General features: G+C 33.3%; 4 protein-coding genes across 5 annotated transcripts in view; 2 read left to right on the top strand and 2 right to left on the bottom strand.

Annotated features, from left to right (window-relative positions):
* The window catches only part of LOC102602448 (uncharacterized), a 4,179-nt gene extending 3,844 nt beyond the window's left edge, over positions 1–335 (bottom strand). The window contains exon 1 of the mRNA XM_006342172.2: positions 313–335. Within this exon, the coding sequence (XP_006342234.1) occupies positions 313–335 (23 nt within the window). The remainder of the gene's footprint in view (positions 1–312) is intronic.
* A 4,050-nt stretch (positions 336–4,385) lies between these two features.
* Positions 4,386–10,387, top strand: LOC102594727 (tRNA (adenine(58)-N(1))-methyltransferase non-catalytic subunit trm6). Of its 2 annotated transcripts, none has more exons than XM_006341979.2 (13): positions 4,386–4,619; positions 4,771–4,898; positions 6,016–6,124; positions 6,566–6,647; positions 6,718–6,788; positions 7,474–7,515; positions 7,804–7,928; positions 8,239–8,332; positions 8,464–8,530; positions 8,643–8,830; positions 8,915–9,020; positions 9,586–9,672; positions 10,052–10,387. In XM_006341979.2, the coding sequence occupies exons 1-13, from the start codon at positions 4,486–4,488 to the stop codon at positions 10,157–10,159; spliced, it is 1,341 nt and encodes a 446-aa protein (XP_006342041.1). In that variant the 5' UTR covers positions 4,386–4,485; the 3' UTR covers positions 10,160–10,387. The 2 variants fall into 2 exon arrangements, with proteins under 2 accessions (XP_006342041.1, XP_006342040.1); XM_006341978.2 differs by having other exon boundaries at positions 8,236–8,332.
* A 1,486-nt stretch (positions 10,388–11,873) lies between these two features.
* LOC102594398 (transcription factor E2FC) lies at positions 11,874–19,068 on the top strand. The gene is made up of 13 exons (XM_006341977.2): positions 11,874–12,286; positions 15,893–16,064; positions 16,158–16,211; positions 16,311–16,396; positions 16,563–16,651; positions 16,724–16,778; positions 17,367–17,419; positions 17,501–17,551; positions 17,636–17,684; positions 17,762–17,827; positions 17,905–17,978; positions 18,161–18,335; positions 18,626–19,068. The coding sequence occupies exons 1-13, from the start codon at positions 11,885–11,887 to the stop codon at positions 18,692–18,694; spliced, it is 1,395 nt and encodes a 464-aa protein (XP_006342039.2). The 5' UTR covers positions 11,874–11,884; the 3' UTR covers positions 18,695–19,068.
* A 1,660-nt stretch (positions 19,069–20,728) lies between these two features.
* Positions 20,729–24,167, bottom strand: LOC102594062 (putative HVA22-like protein g). Its single transcript, XM_006341976.2, has 7 exons — positions 23,945–24,167; positions 23,307–23,347; positions 23,105–23,203; positions 22,963–23,019; positions 22,778–22,841; positions 22,465–22,671; positions 20,729–21,547 (listed from the first exon to the last, which is right to left on the bottom strand). The coding sequence occupies exons 2-7, from the start codon at positions 23,336–23,338 to the stop codon at positions 21,092–21,094; spliced, it is 915 nt and encodes a 304-aa protein (XP_006342038.1). The 5' UTR covers positions 23,339–23,347; positions 23,945–24,167; the 3' UTR covers positions 20,729–21,091.
* Positions 24,168–26,511: the final 2,344 nt, after the last annotated feature.

Raw genomic sequence — 26,511 nt, 5'->3', positions numbered from 1 at the left:
AGAAGAAGTTCTCTTCTTCATAAGAGAAAAAGAGAGAAGTTTGTTCTAGCTTTTCTATATTAATGTAAAAGAGTGTGTAGTTTCTTTCTTTTTATTAATGGAGAGGGATCCAAGAAGGGAAAAAAAAAAGTTGGGCTTCTTTATTATCTACTTCCCCTCTACTGTATTTAATATTCTGTTTGCTGCTTCTTAGCATAATAATATAATCCTGATGTATTTGTCTTTTTCTAGTTACTGCTCTCTGGTGTAACGTATTCATATTGAATTCTAACTAATTTAGATTTGTGTTGCGTATGACATTTTTTAAAATACTTAATTTGCTCATATCCAAGCATTAATTTGTATAAATCGCGGCAATTTGTATAAATCGAGCGTCTGTGTCTATGAAAATTGTGTTGGTATAAGTATATTTTCTTTGTGTTAGGCTAGAGACTAGAGTGGCGAGCGAGATTAGGAGGGAGAGGCGAGCGAGAGAGGGCAGAGAGTGGAGAGAAGTGAATTGTATATGTATATCGGTTATATAATTGTATAATTAATGTAACTATTGTGTATATGTATCAATGATTGTGTTTGTATATATGCATAAAATTTGAAGTATACAATTGAATCATAATCCTGATGTATTTGTCTTTTTCTAGTTACTGCTCTATGGTGTAACGTATCCATATTGAAGTCTGACTAATTTAGATTTTTGTTGTGTATGATATGTTAAAGGAAAACGTGTTCCTTGTCACAAATTTCTTTACTCAAAATATGAGACCTTTGATTAAGGTAGAATAATTCTATTCATCACATTGTGTTGTGTAAGGCTCATTAAAAAGGGATGTGCTTTCTACCGGAACCTTTTTCATATTTAGAAGCTTAGAAGCTGAGACTTTTGATTAAGGGAAGCAGGAATTAATCCATATTTAGAAGCTGAGACTTTTGATTAAGGAAGCATCACGTAAAACCTATTAAAAGGGGGGAAAACTCTCTACTTAAACTTTTTCCATAACTAGAATGAGAACTTGAGATATTTTTTTTCCTATTCGGTATCTGATACTCACATTGGAGTTTGACTAAATCTGAATTCGCGTTTGAAGGTTCAATATTGAGGTAGAACGCTCCCTAACAAACACGATTTCATACCCAAAAAGACTCAAACCCAAAATCTATGATTAACGATGTAAAAATACTTACTACTCCACTACTACTCGAGATTGATAATTAAAAATGAAGGAATCTTATTCTATCACATATAATTTTTGATGGTATACATAGATTTGTCTACTTTTTTTTTGTCTTTGATGTATATCTTGATTAATCTATACTTAATCAAATTGATTTTTCCCTTCTAATCTCAACCATTAATTTAATTAGATTTGACTTTGGCAAGACCGAGTGAATTGATAGTTGATCAACCATAGTGGAGTCTACACTATGAAGTGACTTAAATGTACATATTCAATTTTAAAAATATTGACTACCGGTTTAAGTTATTTCGTTTTAAAGAAAATTGCATTAAATTTAACACATATAGTATATACACACACTAAAGGCACCTTCAATTTTATATTTCTTTCCACATTTTTTTGTTTCTTTAATAAAAATCACTTTAAAACACTTTCATAGGCAGATTCATAGTACCTAACGTGCAATTTAATTTGTTACATTTTGGTCTATCTTCTTATTTTTCAAATAACTAGTTTCACTTAATGTGAAATGTTACTATATCTAGTTCTTTCTTAGGAGTATGATATTATGAAGTTTTTCTACGTTATTTTCTTAATCACTTACTCATGTACTCTTTGCTGGAAGGGTTAAACCTCGCATGTAGAATACTAGTCCAAGTGATTTGTATTTTAAACGGATTATGAACGACGTGAGATATGTTATATGTATGTACATGCAAAAGAAGAAAGAAAAAAATCCTCAAAATGTGTAAGTGTATAATATAAATTTGAACACATTCTAAACTTTCCAACTCTACATTCTAAATTTGCTTTGTATAGTAGTACTCGAAAAAATGCATAAATTTAGTTTTTTTTTAATAATAGAAAAAATCAAGAATCAATGACTTTGAGTGTAAAAGAAGAGACTTCAAGAAAGAACAAGTTATTAAGTCATTTTCCAATTTTTCACATTAATATCTTTTCTTTCACCACTTTATACATCTTATGGGATCACTCTCAAACTTTTGGAAGTTTCTCATTGTTTATATCTACGCACTTCCTCGCATGCAATAATAGCTTGAAAATCTATGGATGCATTTTATAATTACAGAATTGAAGAAAATCGACGAAATTAATCCGTTTTTAATATTAACACACTATTTTTTTGACAGGATATAATACATAAACATATTCTTTAATTTGATCTCAGTTTACATCTATACAATCAAATTTTGAATGTGCACAAGTAAACATTTAAATTTGATAAAATTAAACAAGGTAACACAATAAATCGTACATGACAATTCGCGTGAGATACACGTCGTACATGACACAAGGGAACGAATGGAGTGTATCTTATATGGGATCACTCTCAAACGTTTGGAAGCTTCTGAATGTTTATATGTACGCACTTTCTCCTTAGTTTGGAATGACTAGTCAATTTGTTCCTCATAACACATGGTGGGTTTGAAGATTCCAATAATTAGCAAAATGAAAAATGAAAAATGACAAAAGAAATCACACATATTTTGCCAAGAAAACTAGTAAACACTAACAGGGTGACTGACTTTTGTGAATGATTATTATTATTATATATGTATATATATCCATTTAGGTCCCTCAAATTCAACAAAGTGCCTCTATCTTTTCAGTACAAATTCCCAAAAAACATCCCTATTATATGTCCACAGTGTCTTCCTATCTCTCTTTAGCCACTTTAGGGTCTTAGGGACTTAGCAACATGTGAAATTAGAACATGCCTTGCCTATAGATCTAGACAACTTGCAGTTTAAGTGGATGGCCAGCAGATAAACACAAAACCTAAGGAAAAAAATACTTAACTAAATACTTGTTCCCTAATTAAATAATTTATTATTACTATCTTTTTGGCCGATGTAAAAAATTGGTTCGACGAATGGCTAAGATTATCCTATGCAAGCATCAATAACTCATATATTCTACAACTCAAAATCATGGTTTGCATCGTCCAGGGAGGGACGTACTGCACCCAACGAGGTTAATGTAGACAATTTATATATCTTAGCTTGATGTAAGAATTTGTACACAGTTATTCTCCAACTCAAACTCGTGAGTCGTAATCCTATAGGTTATACTGATGCAACTTTATTATTGCTTCAAGACTCCCCTTACGGATATTATTTTCTATATGTTATTGTATTTACTATCAAGTTAATTATTAAAAAATGCAAGAATCTTAATGGAGTGGTTAGAAGTCAGATGTTGATTTGGCCAACCATTCACTAAGAGAAGATATTGCAGAAGGTGTTCCCTTGTCGTCCCAAAATATGCGGACTTGTTCACCATTTCCCTTTTCTCATCTCATCCACATACAATACAATTGTTAATTAATTCACTAATGGACACTATAAGTCTATAATAATGCAAATATTTTATATATATTAATCAATATAATTTATAGTGATAATATATTACTTATTACTCCATCCTCCGGATAATAATAGTACTTAATAGATTTAATTTTAGTCACAACTACCAATACCAACTCTTTTGCTAGTATCAACAGATTTAATACCAGTATATATAAACATTTAATTTTCATATTCACTTGCTTATATGTGCATGTATATTTAAAAAATATTCCCTTAATTCCTATAACAAAAATATATAAGTAGATCTATTTTTAGTTATTATGAAATTTCATACAAAATAGTTATATCTAGAGCCGAGTCTATAGAAATTTGGTTGATCCTAATATAATATTTCTCACTCTAGACACGATATTTGATATTTGTGATTTCTTATGCATATATACATCATAAAAATTGTCATATTATGATATTTCAATATGCTAATATATAAAAAACAATCGAACTCAATGATTTGAGTAAATAATTGAATTCTCGTTTAGCATATACTAACATTTACTTAACAAAACATTATTAGATACAAGTTGGATTGAAATAAGTCTAGATCTAACATAAATTGAGTTGACCCTTAATATATTACTATATTGACTTACATTGGGCTTGATGTCTATTGGAAGTCAACCTTCATAAATTAGGGGGTAATACTGCTACTATAAAAACTTTCGAGGATCTTTACCAAATACCTAAAGTTTAGGGGGCAAATTGAAATTTCCCCTTTCGTGAATTATCCCAATTTTAAATCCCCCACTATTATTGTACCCAAATGTTCATTTGTTTAAATTACAGTCCCTGTTTTGTAAATTACCCATCGTTTAGGGTTCTAGGGTTTAAACTAACAGAGAACTGAAGCTTATAGTGTAACTTCCTTCTCTACTGCTTCATCTAATGCTTAAAGATTGAATTTTTAGCAGCAAAAAACAACAAAAATGTCGATTGAAAAAGCGGTTGATGAGGATTTGAAGCAAAATCATAATAGTAGATTAACTTATGAAGGTTGCAATGTATTGCTTGACATCAATGATGGCGACCGTTTAGTTTTTTCTCGTCTTACTGCTGCCTCGTAAGTAATTACATCCGATTTTTTTGCCTCTGTCTGCTGCATTTAGTTTTGTAATTGAGATATAGTTGATTGATTTTAGTGCAAAAAGATGCAGTTTTTTAACTGGATTATGGATTTTTGAACTGATGGAGAAGTTGTGTTGTGCATCCAGGACATTGAAAATTGGGAATAAGAAGTGTTCTCTTCAGCCTCTTATAGGTTGTCCATTCGGGTCTCTGTTTCAAGTGGAGTCGGGAAAAGAAGGAACCTTTTTGACTCGTTTTGTTGAGAATGCAGAAGGTATTCTTCTGAAATACTGTTATCTCTGTTCTTTAACTTGTTATTATTACTAAGCTTATTCAACTTGGGGCGGTAGTCATTTACCGGGAGCCGAGTACTTAGTTTTTGAAGTAGTCAATAACTAAAAAGGGCTGCCCGATACACTAAGCTCTTGCTATGTGCGGATCCCGGGAAGGGTCGGACCATAAGGGTGTATTGTACGCATCCTTATCACATCTTGAACCCTTGAGGTCACATTCAACAACTTTACTAATTAAATCACGACTCCCCTTCGAAGTAGCCAATCACTATTTTGAAGAAAAAAAATGGTGACAGACTGACTATTAAATGTGCAATGTAATTATATAACATTACAGATAATAGGGCTAATCAGCCTATTATGTTTAATGTTATATAATTATAATATCTATAATATCTATAATTATAATATCTGAAAGATTCTAATGCAAGGTTTTCTCAGAAAAATGCATTGCTTTGTATGGATAATCATCATCATAGACTCTTTTAGACTCTGAGGAGCAAGCATGATTAACGTGACTTTTCTACTTTATAACAAGGACGATTATATTTATATGGAGGACTTATACTGCAGTTGATGATATTTTTGCCTGTGCAAATGACTTTCAGGGGTTACATTTGTGGACCTTCCTGCCACATCGCAAATACCTTGTTTTTGAATAGTGCCAAAGAGTGAGCTCTTGCTTTCCATGACGCACTCAAACATTTTTAGTAAAACCAGAATTAGTCTTCTTTTTAGCTTGTGTTTATTCACTATAGTGTGTTTCTTGCTTACTCTCTCCAAGCTTTTGGGAGAAAGAACCAGTTGAAGCGGGACAAGAAGACTAGGATGTAGAGGTGGTATATAGTTCTTTGACCAAGCTAGTATGCAAAGATAGACCAAACTAAATATGCTTATGCATCTCATGTTCAAAGGGCATCCCGGTGCACAAAGCATCCTGAGTGTCACGCTGGGTTCAGGGAAGGGCCGCACCCCTAGGAGTGTGATGTAGACAATCTACCCTTATACATCTCGTGTTACTTTCTCTAATTGTTCTAGTTTTTTTTTTTTACACATTATGTGGAATTGATAGTAACTTTTGTGCATTTTCATTATCAGGTAACGGCCTTGAAGAAAAAGATGTGGATGGATCTAAAGACAACCGTGCGCTTGTTGATAATAATACTGCTCAGAGTCTCACTAGTGAAGATATCGACGAGATGCGAAAGTGAGTTTGTCGGAGGTTCATGGTTTTATGTGGTATTGTTTATTTATTTTAGTGGGCAGTTTCAAGAAATGTGTGAAAACCTTGCATAAGAATCTTTCACGGGCAGTTTCAAGATTCTATTTTAGTGGATATTGATAATGTCTACTTTCAGTTAATTAGACGACCTCTAGGTTTGGGAACTACAAACTAGTTTGGAATGGTGGTATGCATCATCTGCCGCTGTGTCACTCTGTTTTGGCCAATTTCATTGATATATTAACAGAAAAATTAGAGGCTTTCTGAATCCAGAATTTCTCTAGATCTATATTATATTTTCTTCTGATATGTTTGAACAAAATTTTGGTTGCAAAAGAGTTCTCTTAAGCAAAAGAAAAGGCTGCAAGATTCTTAGGTTTTCATTTAGCAGTTTTGAAGAGAAGTATTAATATGACTATGTTTCAGTCAGGGGGCAAAAGGGGATGAAATAGTTGAAGCACTCATTGCAAACAGTGCAACTTTTGAGAAGAAGACATTATTTTCACAAGTGAGCTTGGCATTTTTGGTGTTGATTAGTTTTTCTTTGAGAAAATATGCTGACCTCTCATTGTTTGCAGGAAAAGTATAGGGTTAAGAAACAGAAGAAATATGCACCTCGAGTACTATTGAGGCGTCCCTTTGCACGAAGGTACACTCCTGCCTTTAAATCTCCTTTTGTTATTCTGGAGATCTTTATTTAGACGTACTACTTCCCAATTTTTCCTTCATCTATAACTTGATCTTTCGAGAAGGGGGGTGGGGGGGGAACGAGATTGGATAATGTTTTCACTGCATTTCTTTTATTATAGCTTAGTAAATAAAACTCTAAGAATGGTAATGTAATCAAAATTAAACAAGTTACTTTCATATGCTGCAAAATGTTGCCTGTCTGCCCCAGGTGGAAGAAGGCAGTATTTCTTAGTTGAGCAATGATCCAGTAATTGTCTATTTGTTGTAACTAGATTATACCACTTCATTCACGTGGAACACTCAGTTTTTCTGTGGATGAGTATGTCCTCGTATTGCTTTTTGATAAGTAAAGCATTTTAGGGCTCATGGGTTGTGTTTCACTTTTTATGATTTTCTTTTTTTAATTCAGGTGATAAGTAAAGCATAATGGTAGTTTTGCATTAGTTTCTAAGCACTATTGTTCTTTAAATCATATAATTGATTGTTCTGCATTTGATTTATGAACTTGAAATCTCCAAGCTATTAGTGGTGATGTCAGTTGTAGAAAGTCGTAATACTACATTTGGTTTCTAGTTGTAGATCCCCTTGTCGTTGTCTTCCTCGATCTTTTCTTTAATTTCTAACATATATCTTGCATTTTTCAGCATTTGTGAGGCCTACTTCAAGAAACATCCTGAAAAAATCGGGTAATAATATGGTCTTTTCTTGTGTTTGATCAAATATCTTCATCTATTGTTTCTAGTTGTGATTTATCTTTTTGATGGGAGGGAAAGAAGGATAGACTTTGGTAACTTATTTTAGAATCAGAAAATCTTGAAATCTGATATATTCTCCTACATATTATTTGTCGTTGTGGTTCAGATGCTCATTGTAGTCTAATAACCCTAAGTTTCATATCTTGTTCATCTTGCTTTGCATGATTCTGGGTTTTTGACACACGGGGGGTTGATTTTATATTCTCTTGATTCCATCAGATTCATGCGAGTGGATTCACTATCTCTACTACTCTGCTTGGGGAATGTTACTGCAAATGCAGATGTACTTGTAGTGGACATGCTCGGTGGTATTCTTACTGGTGCTATTGCGGAACGACTAGGAGGTATGTTTATTTGTTCTTCACTGTAGTTACATTAAGAACTTCAAGGGCTATTTGTGAATTGTGATCAATTCTTTATACGAATAAAATTTGATCATGCAGCCTATACTAATTGGAAATTGTATCATGTCTGTGGATTATTGCTACTGATACTGATCATATGTTTGTCAATTTATCATGATGTACACGGCACTGATGCTTCATAGTTGTGAAACCATGTCGAACATGTTATAGACTTATCGTATTGTCAAACAGTGCTAATTACAATGAAGTTAATGACTTTATAATTTTTTCATGACAATGATATTAGCAGGTACTGGTTATGTGTGCAATACTTATCGTGGATCGTCACCATATCCTGTCGATATCACAAGGATGTTTAATTTAAGTGATGAAATCTGTAAAAGGTACACTTCTTTTCCAATGAAATAGAAAAATAACCCAATTAGTACACGATGAAAAAAATTGTATATTTCAGTGGATATATTTTACTGTATTGGTACTAACTATGATCTTTGCTGTTTGTCCACGGGTCTAGAATTGTGCATGCATCACTGACCGACCTGAATTCATTTCAAACTGGAGCCTTAGTGTCTGAGGGTCAGGTAAAATCAAGTTGTAATATCAAAAATTGATCTTTTTTTGGTGTAAATTGTTTCTTCTGTAAGTGTGCGCGTGGATGACTTTTAAACTTCTCTCTAAAACATGTTCCTGCAGGAAGAAACCTTACCTGTCACTCATTCTAGCGGTCTAGAAGAAGTTGGTATGTCAGCTGAAGATGGTGGCATGGATATAACACCTGAGAGAGTTCCTTCTCCAATAATCAAGCCTGTTAAATCCATAAAACCAGGTCAGAAAGCACCTCTCGAAGCCATCAAGTTGTGGAAAGAAAATGGTTTTTCCAGGTTTGAATATAATCTGGGTTTTATTCTTTTCTTTTGACACAATATATTGCTGCCTTCTATCTCATTTCCAATTTAATATTTCAGCCTAATAATTGCTGCTCCGGAACTGGACCCATGGGGCATTATTAAAGAAGTGCTTCCTCTTTTATCATTTTCAGCTCCTTTTGCTGTTTATCACCAGTATGCTCAGGTATTGTTCTTAGCTTGCCAATCTTATTTAATGTTTTTTAGCTTGCCAGGCTGCTCATTCATTGTTAATACACAGAAGCCTTATCTTATGTCCTTATGCAATAGCCCAACTTTGCGTTCCTTATATGCCGAAAAGAATTTTCTACGAATGAAGTTTAGATAAACATTTTTTTATAGTAAAACCTTAAGTTGTTGGATTTAGTTATCCTGTAGTGATCATGTGGTAGTAAATCAACATCCTTTTTTCTGCTCTTTATTGTCCAAAGCTGAGTAAATAAGTCAAAGAACTAAAACAGATTTTCAGAAGTATCATTCTCATGTTCCATTTGAGCGATACAAGCATTCGAGAGGAGATCCTGCAATAGGATCCCGACACTGCTTATATTTTGGCTAAATTTGCTAAAAGACTCTGCTTTCTCCCATTAGCTGGTGTGGATGGGTAGTGGGCGGGCTGTTGTGTCTTCTACTGAATCAATAATTGGAGCCCCCTCCTTGTTACAGACTTACATCACCTTCCCTTTCTGTTGGAAAAATAAGATAAAACCGATCCTTTGTTTTCATTGCAGCCTCTAGCTACGTGTATGCACAACCTGCAGATTGAGAAAATGGCGATTGGATTACAAATTTCTGAACCTTGGCTACGTGAATATCAGGTTTGTTTTAACTAAACCCAAACCACCCCGAAAAAGGGGATCTGCACACTTACACGATTACTTAACTTCCATTTATTTGCATTCTCCAGGCAGATTCTGTCAAGCAGATTATAGAAATTTAATAATAGCTCCACTTGAAGTTGTTTGACATGCATACACTTTTTTTTTACTGACAACTTCTTTTTCTATACTTGCGATCAGAATTTAGGATCTAAAGTCAATAGGTTTAAACTGAGTCTAATACACACACAAAAACTTGCATGTGTACTTATGGATCGAACCAAAAACACTGTGTTCAGTTGAACCTACTAAACTCGCTCTAGATCTGCCTATGTTTGCTACCTTGTTAATTGTGCCTGAATCACTTGAAAACATGCAGGTACTCCCATCAAGAACCCATCCACATATGCAGATGAGCGCGTTTGGTGGTTATATACTAAGTGGCACGAAAATATCTAGCAGCGACTCCGTTACCAACTCCAACTAGGATAACTTTTTTTGGCATCTCACTCTGCTTGTACATGTCGCTTTGACGATACCATTTTCCTCTTTCGAGAATATTGTCTGTTAGAATAGATGTAGGATTATCTTGTCTCTTGTCTGGGGCTGAATCAAGGTAACTCATGTTGTACTTTTATTCATTGATTGATGTATGCTTGTATGAGCAATTCTGTTAAATCAATAGACTAAAGAGTCTTTTTCCTCTTACTTTATATGATAAAGTATTTGAAGATTAAGTGGTAAATCGTAGAATTATATTGTTACCTTTCTTGGAGCAAGCAATTGAAATGTGTTTTCTTGAAGAAATATAAAAAATGTAAGACAACATTAACAATTATTTTTCAAACTCCAAACAAATCGAGGCTAGCTATATGAATCATTATTATTTATGTTTTTTTTTTCCACTTCCATTAGGGGCTACTGCTACCTACTAAGGAGTTTTTCATATTCAGGTCTTGAATTCAAAATCTTCTAGCGTAAGAAATTTAATATTAATAAAAATGTAAATAATCTTTACACGATCTCTTATTAGGATGAATCGTTTGATTGGGGCTCAGCGGGATAGGATAGATAAGGATATTTCATGATTTGAGATATTCTATGAAATTATTTTATCCACCATTTATATGAGATAACTTATCCTATCATTTTTACATAAAAAATGAAATAAAATTATTCCAAAACTAAATAATACTAATGATCAAATATAAAATATAATAATTCTATAAAATATTCTGAAATTATTATCTTTATCACGCTAACTAAAATAATTTGGAGTAGCAAGTTAACATGATGAGAAGATTGTGCGGAGTGCCGCCTAGATTTTAAGACACAAGCTTTCGAAATTCAAAAAATCCATGGAGTGTCGGTTTATCAACACACTTGTCATGACTCATGTCACACCCTTGGAGGAGTGGACAGGTTTAGTACGCTTTCGTTTCAATTTAAATGGTATAGTTTAATTGAATATGAAAATTTATAAATTATTACATCTCAAAAAAGTTGAATAAAGATTACTACCCAAAAATATAACAATATTTTTTATTTTATTTTTATAAGTTTATCCCCGTATAATAACTGATTATCACACAATTAACATTGATTACACTTATTATTACATTCTACCCTTTTCATATACTCCCTTCGATTCATTTTACTTGTTATGTTTTACTTCTCGCACGTCTCTTAAAAAATCACTAACTAAAAAGATAAATTTCACTAAATCAATAAATTTATTATTGGATCTCAATTTAATACTCTCCTTTCACCACATTAATTATCACAAGAATAAAAGTGTAGAAACCAATTACTTTCTTCTTCCACTTTCTTTTTCATCTTCCGTTTGTCAAGAGTCAAACTACATGAATTTTGATCATGCATCATATTAATACGAAAAATATTATAACTTTATAGTATTTTTCGTATAATTTTCAAACATCTAAATATTGATTTAATCTAATTCAATTCAGCTCCAAAAACCTGTCAAATTGACTCTTATAACATGAAACGTAACAACTAAAAATAAACCTAGTAAGTAAAATTCTATCTTGATTCCTAAAATGTGAAAGTAACTTTAACCTATAATCATTACAAGTAAAATTAACAAGACAGGAGAAAATATAGAGTAAGCTAAAAATGCAAAGATCCCTGAGATCTAGCTTTGTTTATTATTGTTATCTTCACCCAATTAGTATCAGGTTTACAGAGAGATATGGGCCCATTTAGTAGCCTGGGCTCACATAAATTTCCGAAAATATTGATAAAAGGTAGGCGCGGAAGCGGGCCCTCGTTTATTCGAATCGAAACTCAGCGCCTCCTCACAGTTTACCACCTATTCATTCCCGCTGTTTTGAAGCCCTCTTTTATTTTTTTTTCCGCCATTGATAATTTTACCTGCTCAATTATGTCTACTACCGCCGGTGAAAACGTCGATCTCAACTTATCACTAGCAACACCACTTCATCTAAGATCATCGTCTTCTCCTTCCGCCATTGCTGTAACAGCCAGTTCACCTTACCGGAGCCATCCCCGTTTTCTCTCCAATCTTTGCTCGGAATCTTTATCTGTTGTCCCCGGAAATCCTCGTCCATCTGCTACATTCGGTTTTGCTCCGGTGAGTTGAATTGTGGATTCATCGCTTTTGCTACTGTTTTAAAATTACGTGATTTCCGTACGGTTTTGTACTGTTGTGCGCATCTAAGTTTTTTTTTTTTTTTAATTGAGAATCGTTTTATCTCGATCGATCAATGCAGATACAGAGTAATTCGGACAATCTAAGTTTAGATATATGAGTAAACGGCTTTTCTGCTTTTAATTTTTTTACTTTATCTACCAATGCTTGCTGTTCTACATTCCTTTTTGCTCCGATGAGTAGTATTGTGTATCTGTTATCTCGATCAACGCAGATACGGATTAACTCTGTCAATCCAAGTTTATATATATGAGAAAAAAGCTTTTACCTGATTTCTGTACCGTTGTGCACATATCAGTTAATTTGTTGTGTATCCGTTATCTTGAATCTTGATCAACACAGATACGGATTAACTCTGTCAATCCAAGTTTAGATATATGAGGGAAAAGCTTTTAACTGATTTCCGTACCGTTGTACACATATCAGTTGATTTTTTGCGTATCTGTTATCTCGATCAGCATAGATACGGAGTAGCTATGTGAATCCAATCTTATACATAATGAGATAAAGGCTTTCTCCTTTTTTAAAAAAACTTTATCTCCCAATGCTTGCACTTAATTGACTCTTGTACATTCTTTGTTGTGAATCTGTGATCTCGATCAATAGAGATACATAGTAACTCTGTCAATCCAAGTTAAACTTCATCTCTCGCAATGCTTGCACTTAATTGCCTATTCTACCTTCCTTTTGCCCTTTCTCCTATTTTTAAATTAAGTGATTTCCGTAAAAGTTAGCTCAAAGGGAGGAGGCCCAAGCCTTATAAGGAGTTCAAGAACCTCATCTTCATCTCGATCAACATAGATACATAGTAACTCTGTCAATCCAAGTTAAACTTTATCTCTTCCAATGCTTGCACTTAATTGCCTATTCTACCTTCCTTTCACCTTTTCTCCTGTTTTTAAATTAAGTGATTTCTGTAAAAGTTTAGCTCAAAGAGAGGCCCAAGCCTTATAAGGAGTTCAAGAACCTCATCCTTCATCGATGTGGTACACTGAGGCTTTCTCCTTTTTTCTTAAACTTTATCTCCCAATGCTTGAATTTAATTGCCTATTCTACCTTTCTTTCCTCAATGAGACGAGGATTCCACAAGCTTTATAAGGAGTTCAGGAATCTCATCCTTCATCATTGATGTGGTACACTGAGGCTTTCTCCTCTTTTCTTAAACTTTTTCTCCCAATGCTTGAATTTAATTGCCTATTCTACATTCCTTTCCTCAAAGGGACGAGGATTCCACAAGCCTTATAAGGAGTTCAGGAATCTCATCCTTCATCATTGATGTGGTACACTGAGGCTTTCTCCTCTTTTCTTAAACTTTATCTCCCAATGCTTGAATTTAATTGCCTATTCTACATTCCTTTCCTCAAAGGGACGAGGATTCCACAAGCCTTATAAGGAGTTCACGAATCTCATCCTTTACCGATTCTACCTTCCTTTTCTCAAAGGAACGCAGATTCCACAAGCCTTATAAGGAGTTCAGGAATCTCATCCTGTACCGATGTGGTATACTGAGGCTTTCTTCTTCTTCTTTGTTTTTTTAGCTTTTCTTTTCTCCTATTTTAAATGAAATGATTTCCGTAAAAGTTAGCACAAAGGAAGGAGGATTCCCCAAGCCTTATAAGGAGTTTAGGCATCTTATCCTTTACCGATGTGGTACACCAAGGATTTCTCCTTTTTCTTTGTTTTTTAGCTTTTCTTTTCTCCTATTTTAAATGAAATGATTTCCGTAAAAGTTAGCGCAAAGGGAGAAGGATTCCCCAAGCCTTAAAAGGAGTTCAGGAATCTCATCCCTCCCCGATGTGGTACATTGATGCTTTCTCCTTTTTTAAAAACTGTATCTCCCAATGCTTGCATTTAATTGCCTCGTATACCTTCCTTTTTCTCCAGTTAAATGTATTGTGTTTTCATTGCTTCCTCCTATTATGTGATTTCCATACTATTTTGTATTGTTGTGCACATCTCAGTTAATTTCTTGACACATCTGTTATCTCGATGAGAAAGCTGAGAAGAAGCCTTCTCCTTCCTTTTTTTTCCTTATCTCCCTATGCTTACACTTAATTGCCTTTTCTACATTTGTTTTTGCTCCGGTAAGTAGTATTGTGTTTTCATTGCCTTTTATCCTGTTTTTAAATTAAGTGATATCCGTAAACGCTAGCTCAAAGGAAGGAGGACTCCCCAAGCCTTATAAGGAGTTCAGGGATCTCATCCTTCACCGATGTGGTACACTGAAGCTTTCTACTTTTCTTTTTATAACTTATCTCCCAAATTCCCAATGCTTACACTAATTGCCTCTTCTACATTCCTTTTTCTCCGGTTAATGGTATTGTGTTTTCATTGCTTTCTCCTATTACTAAATTACGTATTTCCATACTATTTAGTACTGTTGTGCATATCTCAGTTAATTTGTTGTGTATCTATTATCTCAATCAACACAGATACGCGTAACTCTGTCAATCCAAGTTTAGATGTATAAGGAAAAAATTGTCTCCTTTTATTTCTACTTTATCTCCCAATGCTTACACTTGCTTGCCTATTCTACATTCCTTTTTGCTCTGGTGAGTAGTATTGTGTTTTCATCCCTTTTATCCCATTTTCAAATTACGGGATTTTTGTAAAAGCTAGCTCAACACGTATATGGGGTAACTCTGTCAATCCAACTTTTGATGTATGAGAAAAAGACTTTCTCCCTTTTTTAACTTTATCTCCCGATGCGTGGACTCAATTGCTATTCTACATTTCATTTTGCTCCGATGAGTAATCTCAAAGAATGGAAGATTGTCCAAGCCTTAGAGTCCAGGAATCTCATCCCTCACTGACGTGGTACATTTCTCTTCAACCATTATCTCAATCGACATAAATTCAGAGCAAATCTTCAATCCAAGCTTAGAAAGATGAGAAGAAGGCTTCTCCTTTCTTTCTTTACTTGTCTTCCTATGCTTACACTTAATTGCCTCTTCCACATTCGTTTTTGTTACGGTAAGTTTCATTGCTTTTTCTCCTATTGTAAAATATGTGATTTCTGTATTATTTTTTACTGTTTGGCATACCTTAGTTAATTTGTGTAATTGTTATCTTGATTTACACAGATACAAAGTGACTCTGTCAATCAAAGCTTAGATATATGAGAAATAGGCTTTTTCTTATCTTTTTTAATAGATACTTTATCTTCCAATGCTTGCACTTAATTGCCTCAACCAACAGCTGCTAGGTTTTTAATCGTTTCTGAACTTTATCGATCTTTAGGCGAAATTGGGGAAGTTTCTTCTAATCTCTTGCTAACGATAGAGATACTACCTTTTTTGTGTAATTTAGTACATCAATCTTATAAAGTACTCCATTAATTGTGTGTATTTGAATGGTTGAATTCACCATTCATACTAAGTTATTGTCATTTAATTTTGTAGAATGAAAATTTCTTAGAACTTTTCTGGTGATTATACACATTCTGCTGATAAATGTTATCTCCTAGGGGATCGTACAATGACCTATATATGTTTATACTAATGGATTATTTCTCATGTCTTGAAGCAGAAAAATGAAATTGAAAAGTCTGAGGAATACAATTGTGGATATGGAGTTAGTCAGAGAAGTCCTGCATCCAACTATTCTCCACTTGAACAAGCACCTAGTGCACATACTAAACAACCCAGTAAAAGGAAGTCTTCTAGAGATACCATAGAAGCTACCAAAGGAATAAATGCAGGTACTAAATTGAGTTGGCATAATACTATATATATATTGATTTGGAGTTCAAATTTATTAACAATTCAATTTCTTTCTTTTTCTGTTAAAACAGATCTACATGATAACCTGAATTTAGGTGTCACTTATCGATATGATAACTCTTTAGGTACGTTATTTCGTGTAAATGTAATTTACTGGACCAGATGATTGTGCTCTTGCTGATGTTTGAGATATTGATTAATAAATATATCATTTTTTGTGGCAGGCTTGTTGACAAAGAAATTTATTGGTTTGCTTCAAGAGGCTGATGATGGAACACTTGATTTGAACCATTCTGCAGAGGTTTTGGAGGTAAACTTTTCCCTTGTATTGTAGGATGTATAAGTTATACCTTATTATTAAGGTTTCATGAATATGAATCTATAAAATTAGTAAAAGATACTATGTGTTCTTTATTTTATTTAGCTTCTTTCGCTTCATAGGTGATGCTAAATTTATTTAAATTATCGTTTCCCAGGTGGCAAAGAGGAGAATTTATGACATCACAAATGTACTTGAGGGAATTGGATTAATTGAGAAAACTACAAAGAGTCGTATACGTTGGAAGTAATACACTAGTGGGTTTGGTTCTGTTTTTTAAAATCTTTCATGTTAATGATCCAAATTTATCTTTAACAGAGGGTTCCGGTCAACAAAATCTCAAGGGTTGGATAATCAAGTATCTACATTGAAGGTGATTATAAATTTCTTCTAAGAATGTCTTAGTAAAATAGTGGCTAAAATCAAGGTTTTCTAGTTTTCTGTGTAGTATTGTTAAAAGACATATATGCTTTAATTTCACACAGTAGTAAGAATTAATTCAAGCTAATAAGTCGTTAGTCCTGTGTTTGCAATACATTGCATTGAATATTGTTTCAAAAACTATATTTGTTAATACAAATATTTGAGTAGTTTAATTCAAAGTTGTAAATTATTTTTGTTAAAAAAATAGTTAGTTTTCTTTTTTAAATATAAATTTTGTATTTTTTTTGTTATACATTTCATATTTTCTTAACAAATTTTTGCCTCCCCTAATTGCTTCATTTTATAGCTGTTGTATAAACAAAAGCATGAAATTTTATGAAGCTTGAGTTAGAGCTATGTAGCAAACAAGGTAACAGTATGCCTCAATGAATCTCTTAAAAGACACTACTGACGTAGAAATATTTGCTTGCACCTAACTACTAGTAATAATTTTTGAATGTGATTAGGAGGGAGGGTGTTTTGTATATTCATTCATTCTGATTCTTTTACTGAACCTTGCTTTCCAATTAAATGACAGGGAGAAATTGGATATCTAAGTGCAGAGGATCGCCGACTTGATTGCTGCATAAGGTTTGATAACAACTTGTCATCAATGAGGGACATGTTTCTGAGTTTTCTTACTTTATAAATGTGAAACGATTTTCAATACAGGGAAAAACTAGAGCAAATAAGGACCCTGGAATCTGATGTGAATTGTCAGAAGTATGCCTTTTTTTCTCCTGATGCAATTCTTTCTATTCTGAAAATGTGATCAGTTTCTTAAAATCATCTGGTTCGACTCTTCAGGAGGCTCTTTCTGACTGAGGAAGATATCAGAAGGTTGCCTCATTTCAGGGTATGTAACACCCATCTTACATATGTTATTCGTGATGCTGTTTCAGTTCTCTATAATGTTTGTGGCGTATATCACAGGATAAAACTCTCATTGCTATAAAAGCTCCATATGCTAGTTCTATTGAAGTTCCTGATCCATGTGAGGTGAGTAACCATGGTCTTTGGCAATATGAGAATTACAGACAATATGCTAGACTCTGATCCCTTATTTTTGTTAATAGGATGTTGATTTGGAGAGGCAGTATAAGCTTATTCTTAGAAGCACAACAGGGCCGATAGATTTGTTTCTCTTGAGGTATCTCCACTACATGACTAGCTTCTCTGCTTTTGTAACCACCGGATGTATTTATAGCTTGGCTGGTTCATTACTTCTCTTTGCGTAGTAGTGAAAGCGATTTTTTTTTACTGTACAAGCAAAAAAAGAAAAGAACGAAACTTCAAGGCCCAACTAACTGACATAATTATCAACAAATGCAGCAAACAGGGTAGGCAGCATGAGGACATAACCGTCAAACATGAGAAGCCCTTGGATGCAGTGTCTGCTGCAAAAAAGATGGATGATGCTTGCCCATCCCCAGTACATCCTTGCTCTTTAGATTCAACAGCCTCAAAGCTCTCGGGTGTTCATAAAATAGTACCTTCTCATAACAGTGTAAGTATATAACTGAACCCCTCTATTCCCCTTCCTATTTATTGGTAGCTCTTACTGTATTGCATAAGTTGAAATGTATGTGAATCAGTGTGTGGTTAAACACCATCTGCCTTGTTGTTTTGAAGTGACAAAGTAATTCGAAGCAAAGGGCAATCTCTTTTTGAATATTAACAGGCAAAGTAATCCAAATAATAAGCAGTCACTTCCTGTAACAATAGTTATTCTATAGTACTGATTTCATATTAAAACACTGATTATAATCCACAACATGTTCTTCCCCTAAACTGCAGATAGATGATGATTACTGGTTGCGCTCGGAGGAGGAAGTCAGCGCTACTGCTCTGTGGGGCATTGAATAATCTTAAAAATGGAGTGGCCTGGTTACAAACTCCATATATGGATACCAGAAGATATACACAAATAAGGCTTCTTATAAACCTGTAAATATCTTTTGAAGCTAAAAAGCTTTACATATCTCTAGCCAGATTATAGTAAGAAATAACTGGTGTTACCTTACAGTTATGCGGTTCACAGGAATATCAGTCTTAAGATTAACCAATGTTGGGAATTGGGACTAGCCTTAGATATGACTTCATTGGACAAGTTTTGTTGGGCTGTTATGGTATTGTTGCTTGCCAGCAGCATATGCTAAACATTGAATGATTCTGGGTAATATTGAAGAACGGTGATATTTAGACAATTTTGTGAATCTTAAATATCTAGCCTTTATATAGTTACTGTGAATGGCTTATAGTATGTTTACATTTGTTCCGTTTTCAGTAAACGAGATTAGAATGTAAGGTGCTATGTCAACGCTTTTTTTCTTTGACTTGCCTTTCCAAATATTTTTTGCCTGTTGGCCTTGGGATTTTAAAGGCGATTTGAGGCAAATTATAGTGCAGAAGCGAGTAGAAGTGGACAGAGTTTGGGCCAAATTGAAATACAAACCTTTTGGATTATGGACTGGACTTTGTATTTTAATTTTGAGATATATGTATTTTGGATTGGATTTCGGTTTCAGTTCTACCCATATCACATGTGTCTAATGCCAATAAGTCAAATTTCCAGAAGTCCAATAGATTAGTACCCTATGAAACATTAGGGGTCGTTTTGGATTATGGATTGAACTTTAGATTTTATTTTGAAAATTATATGGATTTTGGATCGGATTGGATTTCAGATTCAGTTCTATCCATATCATGTCGTCCAATGCCAATAAGTAAAATTTCCAAAAGTCCAATAGATTAATACCTTATAATGGTGTATTAAGTTTAATACGAAATTACACAATATGGGCGATAGAATGATCTCAATCCTTGTTAACGGTTGAAAGTTATTCATTTTAAGGACCAAACTATCATATTGAGGTAATTAATTGTTGTGGCCTAACTATCATATTGAGATAATTAATTGTTGTGGCCCGACTTAAAAAGCTCAAAAGTCAAAACCTAAAGGGAAAAGAGTCTGAAATATATTCGAACTTTGACCGAAATTTGATGTACTGTATGGTAATTGGAATGGGACTGGGCTTCTATAATTGTATCTCTTTACCTTAAATCTTCTCCTCTGTTTGTTAGATTGACTTTTTCACTATTCTTATTTCAATTGGTGTGTCAGCTCTGAGATTGCTATTACTTTAAGAGTAAATGCTGTCATAATACCTGAGTTGATGGTTGATTGGCTACTCATTCTCCCTGGTAGATTGTTGCTTGTAAGGGTGGACGTTCGGATTTGGTATGAAAATTTCAATTTGAATTTTGGATTCTAGTCTAGGATTGAAGAAATTGCAATCCAAATTAACTCGAATAAGATTTTTAAATTTGATTTTGGGTTTATTGGTTTGGATATTTCAAATTTGGGAAAAGGGTTTGAAAAATACTCCAACTTTGGTCGAAATTGTTGTTACCCTTGAACTATTTAATAGTGTATTTTAAAGGTATATATGTGTCCACGTGGATACATTACTATTTATAATTATGCATTATTTTTTATGTCCACGTGGACATATATATACCTTTAAAATACACTATTAAATAGTTCAAGGGTAACAACAATTTCGACCAAAGTTGGAGTATTTTTCAAACCCTTTTCCCAAATTTGAAATATCCAAACCAATAAACCCAAAATCAAATTTAAAAATCTTATTCGAGTTAATTTGGATTGCAATTTCTTCAATCCTAGACTAGAATCCAAAATTCAAATTGAAATTTTCATACCAAATCCGAACGTCCACCCTTACAAGCAACAATCTACCAGGGAGAATGAGTAGCCAATCAACCATCAACTCAGGTATTATGACAGCATTTACTCTTAAAGTAATAGCAATCTCAGAGCTGACACACCAATTGAAATAAGAATAGTGAAAAAGTCAATCTAACAAACAGAGGAGAAGATTTAAGGTAAAGAGATACAATTATAGAAGCCCAGTCCCATTCCAATTACCATACAGTACATCAACAAAGCCATCTCAAGAACCAGATGTTTATATGTATGTACAGTGATCCTCTAAGATAACTCTTCATAGATTCATGATCATTTTCCCACCTTAACACAAGGAATAATGAACTACTCTCCAATCGTTGAGCACAAACGTAAGTACTTTAATTTGGATGTTTAATAATGAATTGTAATTGCATTTGGCAATCCTACGCACTCGACCCTTATACTTTTCAAGCCATGCTAAAAAATCATGGACAACAGTAATGAATGAACTAAGATATGCCAGATGTATGGGGTTAAGTACTTGATGACACAAATCAAGGGTTGTTTGAGGTCCTTGTCTTTCTTGATCTGGCGCGTGTTACTCGGACTGCTTCATCCAAGGCTGTCTCAGTAGGAGGGTTAACACTTTCAGTGGCCGAGGAAGGCACAGAATCAATCTGCACCACTTGAGTTTCAACAGACGTGGAAGGTTTCATGATTTCAGCAAGGGCTCTGGATGGAGATGCTTTTTGTGTGTTCAGAGAAGCAGCTACAGTTGAAACCAGTGATTTGGAGGGAGTTGTTTTTTGTGCATTTGCAGCTGCAGTGGAAGCCGGTGGAGGACCTTTGGAGGATCCTGCCTCTTCTGCTGAATCTGCTTCATCCTCGCTTGAAGATTCAGAAGAAGCACGGGGTGCTTGTTCTTCAGCCTGTACTTGTGTTGCTGAAGCAGATGATCTGCGATTTAGTGATGCTGTGGGTTGACGACCTCTACTGCTTTGCCTTTGTGGCTGCAATTTTGAAAGACAGCTCAAATTGATATTTAAAACTGGGATCAAATTCAGCTCTCACAATTTTACAGCTAATCAATAGACTACCAATTGAACATCGAAGACTCTTTTTTTAGAAGTATTGTATTAATCTAAGCAACAAGTGCTGTAAAATATTTACAATAGGGCCTACATTACTGAAAATGTCATGTTAAACACAGAAAACTCATGTCCTAGGTTAGGTTATAGTTCTTGTCTATTATTATCGTCATTAATATTTTCTCTTTTTGATCAAGTAAAAAAGAAATGGGAATTATTCTTGTCTATTATTACGAGGGGATAAGAAAAGCATGAATGGTGGTTTGTCTTTTAGCCAAAAAACACTGAAGCCACATAAAACATTTGTATGCAATTTTGTACAGATAACTCTAGGTGGGGAAGTCATGCAGTCAACAAGAGACCGCGTGAAAAGTACACAGGTCACCAGCAACAAAATTTCCCCTTAGATTCTCTAACCCCTATATATTCCAACGTACAGCTAAAATTAACTTCCCTGGCTGGAAAATTAATTAGCGAATCCAAATTAGAATGACAAACAAACAAATCCACACAGCAAAGCATCCGAAAATGCAACAGTACCTCCCCACTGCTAAGTCTAAAAAGATTCAGCCTATCTAGTATTCACAAGCATGTGTTATATATTAAGAGTTTGATGAATAATCACTCCTTAACCTTCAAATCAGCACGGACAGTTAGAGAAGGACTTTGTGGAGTTGCATCGCAACACAGCTGTATGGATTCATAAGCATGCAAACTCTAAAATGAATAAGATCTTCAAATGTCAAACAGCTAAGACTATCATTTAGTAAAGAGCATGTTTGAAATGCTGAAAATGATTGGGCTTGCATATAAACTCTGAAACACATCTTAATGAAAACCTGAGTGGGGGGAGGTGGATTTGACTGCGAAGCAATGTACTGTAAAATGTCGAAAACCCTCGTCTGACCATAGCTAGCAGCTTTCTGCCAGTATAAAAAGAACATATCTCCTGCTCTGGTCCTCAACTCCAACAAATTTTTATCAATCTCAGGTTCATGCCTTAAAATCACGGGTTTAAAAAAGGCATCATACACATATGTAGTTCCCTGCAGTAATTTTATGATAAGATGAAGAACTAATTAGATTAATATGAAACTGAAACCGACCAAAGACAGAATATTTGTTTTTCAATAGAGCGATATTTATGAATACCTTAGTTTTGGGGCACCACAAGTAAATGACGAATGCCAGCTTAGCTTCACTGTACATTGGAACCCTTGAAAAGAACAAAGTATCACATAAAATAAGAGAATGTTAACACCAACATGAATATTTCAAAATATAACAAGCTGGAGTATCAAAAATACGATCTGAACAAACAAGTTCATTGTGATTACCATGAAATAAAAGCATCACCGAACCTCTCACAAATTGTCAACATAGCAACTAAGATCCTGAAAAATTGGAGGAACAAGAAAGTTAGAATCGAGATCCACAACAAGATACATTGAGGTCTAAAAAGCAAATGTAGCAAGATACCAATATTGGCACCAAAAGCGGAGTTGCTGAATATCAGGTTTGTTCATTTCCACAGTTTTGAAGCATTCATAAGCTGGATAAGCATAACCAAAAACCATCCTGCATGAGGAACACCAAAGATCAAAGCTTTAGAAACTCAAGAAATAGAAAATCCACGACTACTAGTCTATAAAAAGCTGTATAAGGGTAGTCCGAAATTTACACAAGCACTCTGGTGATAAAAGATCCAATCATCTTGAATTCCTGACACAGAAAAAAGATAGCTCTAGTTAAACCAAGCTCTACTATCAACACAATTCAGGAGATAATGCATCAGGGGGTAATCTTAGGATGATTGAAACGGAACCGAGTACAAATGGAGCTGGATGGATATTAGATGTTTTCATATAGCCTAACCCATTAACTTAAAAATTGAGTTGATACAACAACATACACTGTCTAATCCCACAAGTGGAGTCTGTCGAAAGTAGGATGTACATAAACCTTACCCCCTTTTGGGCATAGAGAAGCTGTTTCCGATAGAAACTCAGCTCAATTTTGTTGTATGAAAATGAATATCAAAATTGCAAATGACTTGAAAATGCAGCAAAACACTAAAACAATTTCATTTTTTTCTTCCCATCTGCTTTATCACTCATTGTTTATAGCAAGACTGAAAAAAATCCCCAAAAAGTTGAAACTAAAACAATGTCAAACAAACAGTATATCTTCAGAAGTATCTAAAAACATAAAAGACAAAATATGAGATCCCAAAAATGATAAAATTAAAAATAAATTAAGTTAAATAGTAAATTACAAACAGAAGAAGAGCAAAAACCTCTGTAACAAACCGATCAGTACCTTTTGCTGATCAATCCAAAGCAAACACCGGTAAACTGACTAGAAAATCCGGCGAATTGGCCGTTACTTAAAGCAAAGCAGGCAAGTAAACGGAGTTAATTTTTCAGATGTTGGTGGCACCGCCGCAGTACTCCGGCGAACCGTTGCGATGTCGGCGGAAGAGAGGTGTGTGTGAGAGAGAGATACGGGGGTGGTAGATTGTGTCGTTTTGGATTTTCTCAAACCATTTTATTGAGTTTAAATTATACGGGTGGGCATTTAAAATGGATTTTTTTTAGTTCCTAATTTTTTTATTTTTTTTTATTTGCAAAAAAAAAAAACTTACAAAAATAAGATTTTTTTTCTTAGTTTTTATAAAATGAGAGGTTAATCAAGATCGAAATGGAATTTGTATTTGGATATGAGTTTCACTTGAAAAATTAAACTGCGTGATATTCACAAATTTATAAGTGAAAAATATAGAATTCTAAGTGATATATACTGTTAAATTTGTTACTCAATATTTCTCTTGAAGTTCAAATACTAAAATTATAATTTATAAATATTTTAGGAAGGACGGACAATAATATTTATGAGTTTTGTTTCTTTTTAGCTACAATTAATTATTAAGAAATTTTCTTTTTCCAAAAATTATATATATTTCGTTCAAATATCAAAAGATTGTTTTTCTCTTTTTACAAAATGAGAAGTTAGTCAAACTGAAAATTAAAGTTATGTTTGAATATAAATCTTATTTGAAAAATGGTGAAATATTATATCGTCAAATTTATATTTTAATATTTTTTTTAAAGTTTAAATATTGAAACTTAAGTATTTGTGAATATTTCACAAAAGGGCATACTACAATATTTCATAGGATTTTGTTTATTTTTAGCTCACAATTATTTTGTTTATTTTTAGTTCACAATTATTAGGAAATTAAATTTCTTATATTTGCTAGTATATGGGCCCCAAGATGGATTGGAGAGATGGAATAGGGATAAGTGGATAATGTGCAAAGTATAATGAAAAAACTAAGCCCTAATGGATAAGTATACAAAGTGCAAAGTATATTATTTAACCCTATCAAAAGAGAAATGTATAGCACAAAAAAGAAAAGAAATAAAGAATATTCTTAAATTGATGGGAAATAATACTTCAATTACACTCTTTAATAATAATATAACTGACACACATATGCTTAATTCCTCATGCAACACTTTTTTTTTTTACTTTTCAATGTAATTTTATACGTTGGATATAAGAGTAATGTATACATAAATTTTATTATGTATATACAAATAAATAGATAATTTTCGATAAACGTGAGATAAATAAAGTCATTGATTATTTTAATAGTCTAACGTGGTGAATTTGGATTTGTTTCGAAGCATATAATAATGTGCCTCTCAAATTAAATATTTCAAAGTACTTTATAAATACAGATAATTTTACCAGACAATTTATAATGTTATATAATTGTATGGTTGAAAAAAGTGTCCTCGACATTTGGGGTTTATTGAACAACTTTTATATGTGGTCACACAACGGCTATATATGACATTCTACAATCATGTGATTTCATGTACTATTATTTTTTTAATTATATAGAATGAAATTTTAGTTGAGAACTTAAAGATGTAATAAAACGTATACAAAATAGTCTTCTTTTAAAAAATTTAATTTATTTTAGGAAAAAAGAACACCAACAAGTACTACTTTTAAAAAAACCACATAGATTAATTTCGGAAAGTTAGGAAGGGTCATATTATTCATATACGTAAGCTTTGAATAATATATATTGCTCGTACTCTTCAAAAATTTATTATTATGTGTGTATCTAATTGTTCAAAAAGCTTTTTCCTTTTTTTCATTTTTGTTCCAAATGGACAATATGGAGATCATAAAAGGGATGGTCACACCATCACATGCTTTGCAATGATAGGCACTTTGTTGGCCTGTCACCCTCACACTTGAACCATTTTTATTTTATTTTTATAGTTTTCATTTTCGTTAGATATTCGATATTTATAAAAAAAATTATCTAATTTAGATCTATGCTTTATAAGATTATATTTTAAGATAGAAATGTTCGCCAACAAAAATCTTTTTTATATTAAAAAATTGAACATAAGAATTATAGTGAAGGATGAAGAAATCATCTTTTTTTATTGTTTAGTTTGCTTTTACGAACAACTAGTCCCTCCCCATTGTCCTATCCGGTTGGTGCATTGCGGATTTTCAGTCATATATATAGATAAAAGAATAAATTTCATATATAACAAACATAAAAATTATATTTGTATGTTATAGCTATAATTTGTATAATTGCGCTCCATAACAAATTTTATGTTTGTTATGGAGCTTTTGATTTGTATAATTCGCTAGATACATCCAATTTTATACAAATTGTTCAGTTTTGTATAAATTCATTTATACATTGTAATTTGTATAATAAGATGTGTATTTGTATAATTATAAGTGTATAAGACGAAAATATATGTATTTGTATTTGTATATACACTTTTCTCTTGTTTTATACAAACACAAACACATTTTATACATTTTATACCGAAATGTATAAAATG

This window comes from Solanum tuberosum, unplaced genomic scaffold (assembly GCF_000226075.1).
Source record: "Solanum tuberosum cultivar DM 1-3 516 R44 unplaced genomic scaffold, SolTub_3.0 scf00032, whole genome shotgun sequence".
NCBI lineage: Eukaryota > Viridiplantae > Streptophyta > Magnoliopsida > Solanales > Solanaceae > Solanum > Solanum tuberosum.
Note: the sequence above shows the minus strand (reverse complement) of the source record. Positions and strands in the feature narration are given on the sequence as shown.

Excerpts from the sequence above, each read along its gene's own strand:
- LOC102594398 (XM_006341977.2), top strand. The coding sequence starts at position 11,885 with ATGGGCCCATTTAGTAGCCTGGGCTCACATAAATTTCCGAAAATATTG. Across the intron at positions 16,397-16,562 it reads ATTCTGCAGAGGTTTTGGAG|GTGGCAAAGAGGAGAATTTA; the intron begins GTAAACTTTTCC and ends ATCGTTTCCCAG. Across the intron at positions 17,420-17,500 it reads CGACTTGATTGCTGCATAAG|GGAAAAACTAGAGCAAATAA; the intron begins GTTTGATAACAA and ends TTTTCAATACAG.
- LOC102594727 (XM_006341978.2), top strand. The coding sequence starts at position 4,486 with ATGTCGATTGAAAAAGCGGTTGATGAGGATTTGAAGCAAAATCATAAT. Across the intron at positions 8,333-8,463 it reads AGTGATGAAATCTGTAAAAG|AATTGTGCATGCATCACTGA; the intron begins GTACACTTCTTT and ends CCACGGGTCTAG. Across the intron at positions 8,831-8,914 it reads AAAGAAAATGGTTTTTCCAG|CCTAATAATTGCTGCTCCGG; the intron begins GTTTGAATATAA and ends TTAATATTTCAG.
- LOC102594062 (XM_006341976.2), bottom strand. The coding sequence starts at position 23,338 with ATGATTGGATCTTTTATCACCAGAGTGCTTGT. Across the intron at positions 23,020-23,104 it reads CGCTTTTGGTGCCAATATTG|GATCTTAGTTGCTATGTTGA; the intron begins GTATCTTGCTAC and ends CCAATTTTTCAG. Across the intron at positions 21,548-22,464 it reads ATCCACCTCCCCCCACTCAG|CCACAAAGGCAAAGCAGTAG; the intron begins GTTTTCATTAAG and ends TCAAAATTGCAG.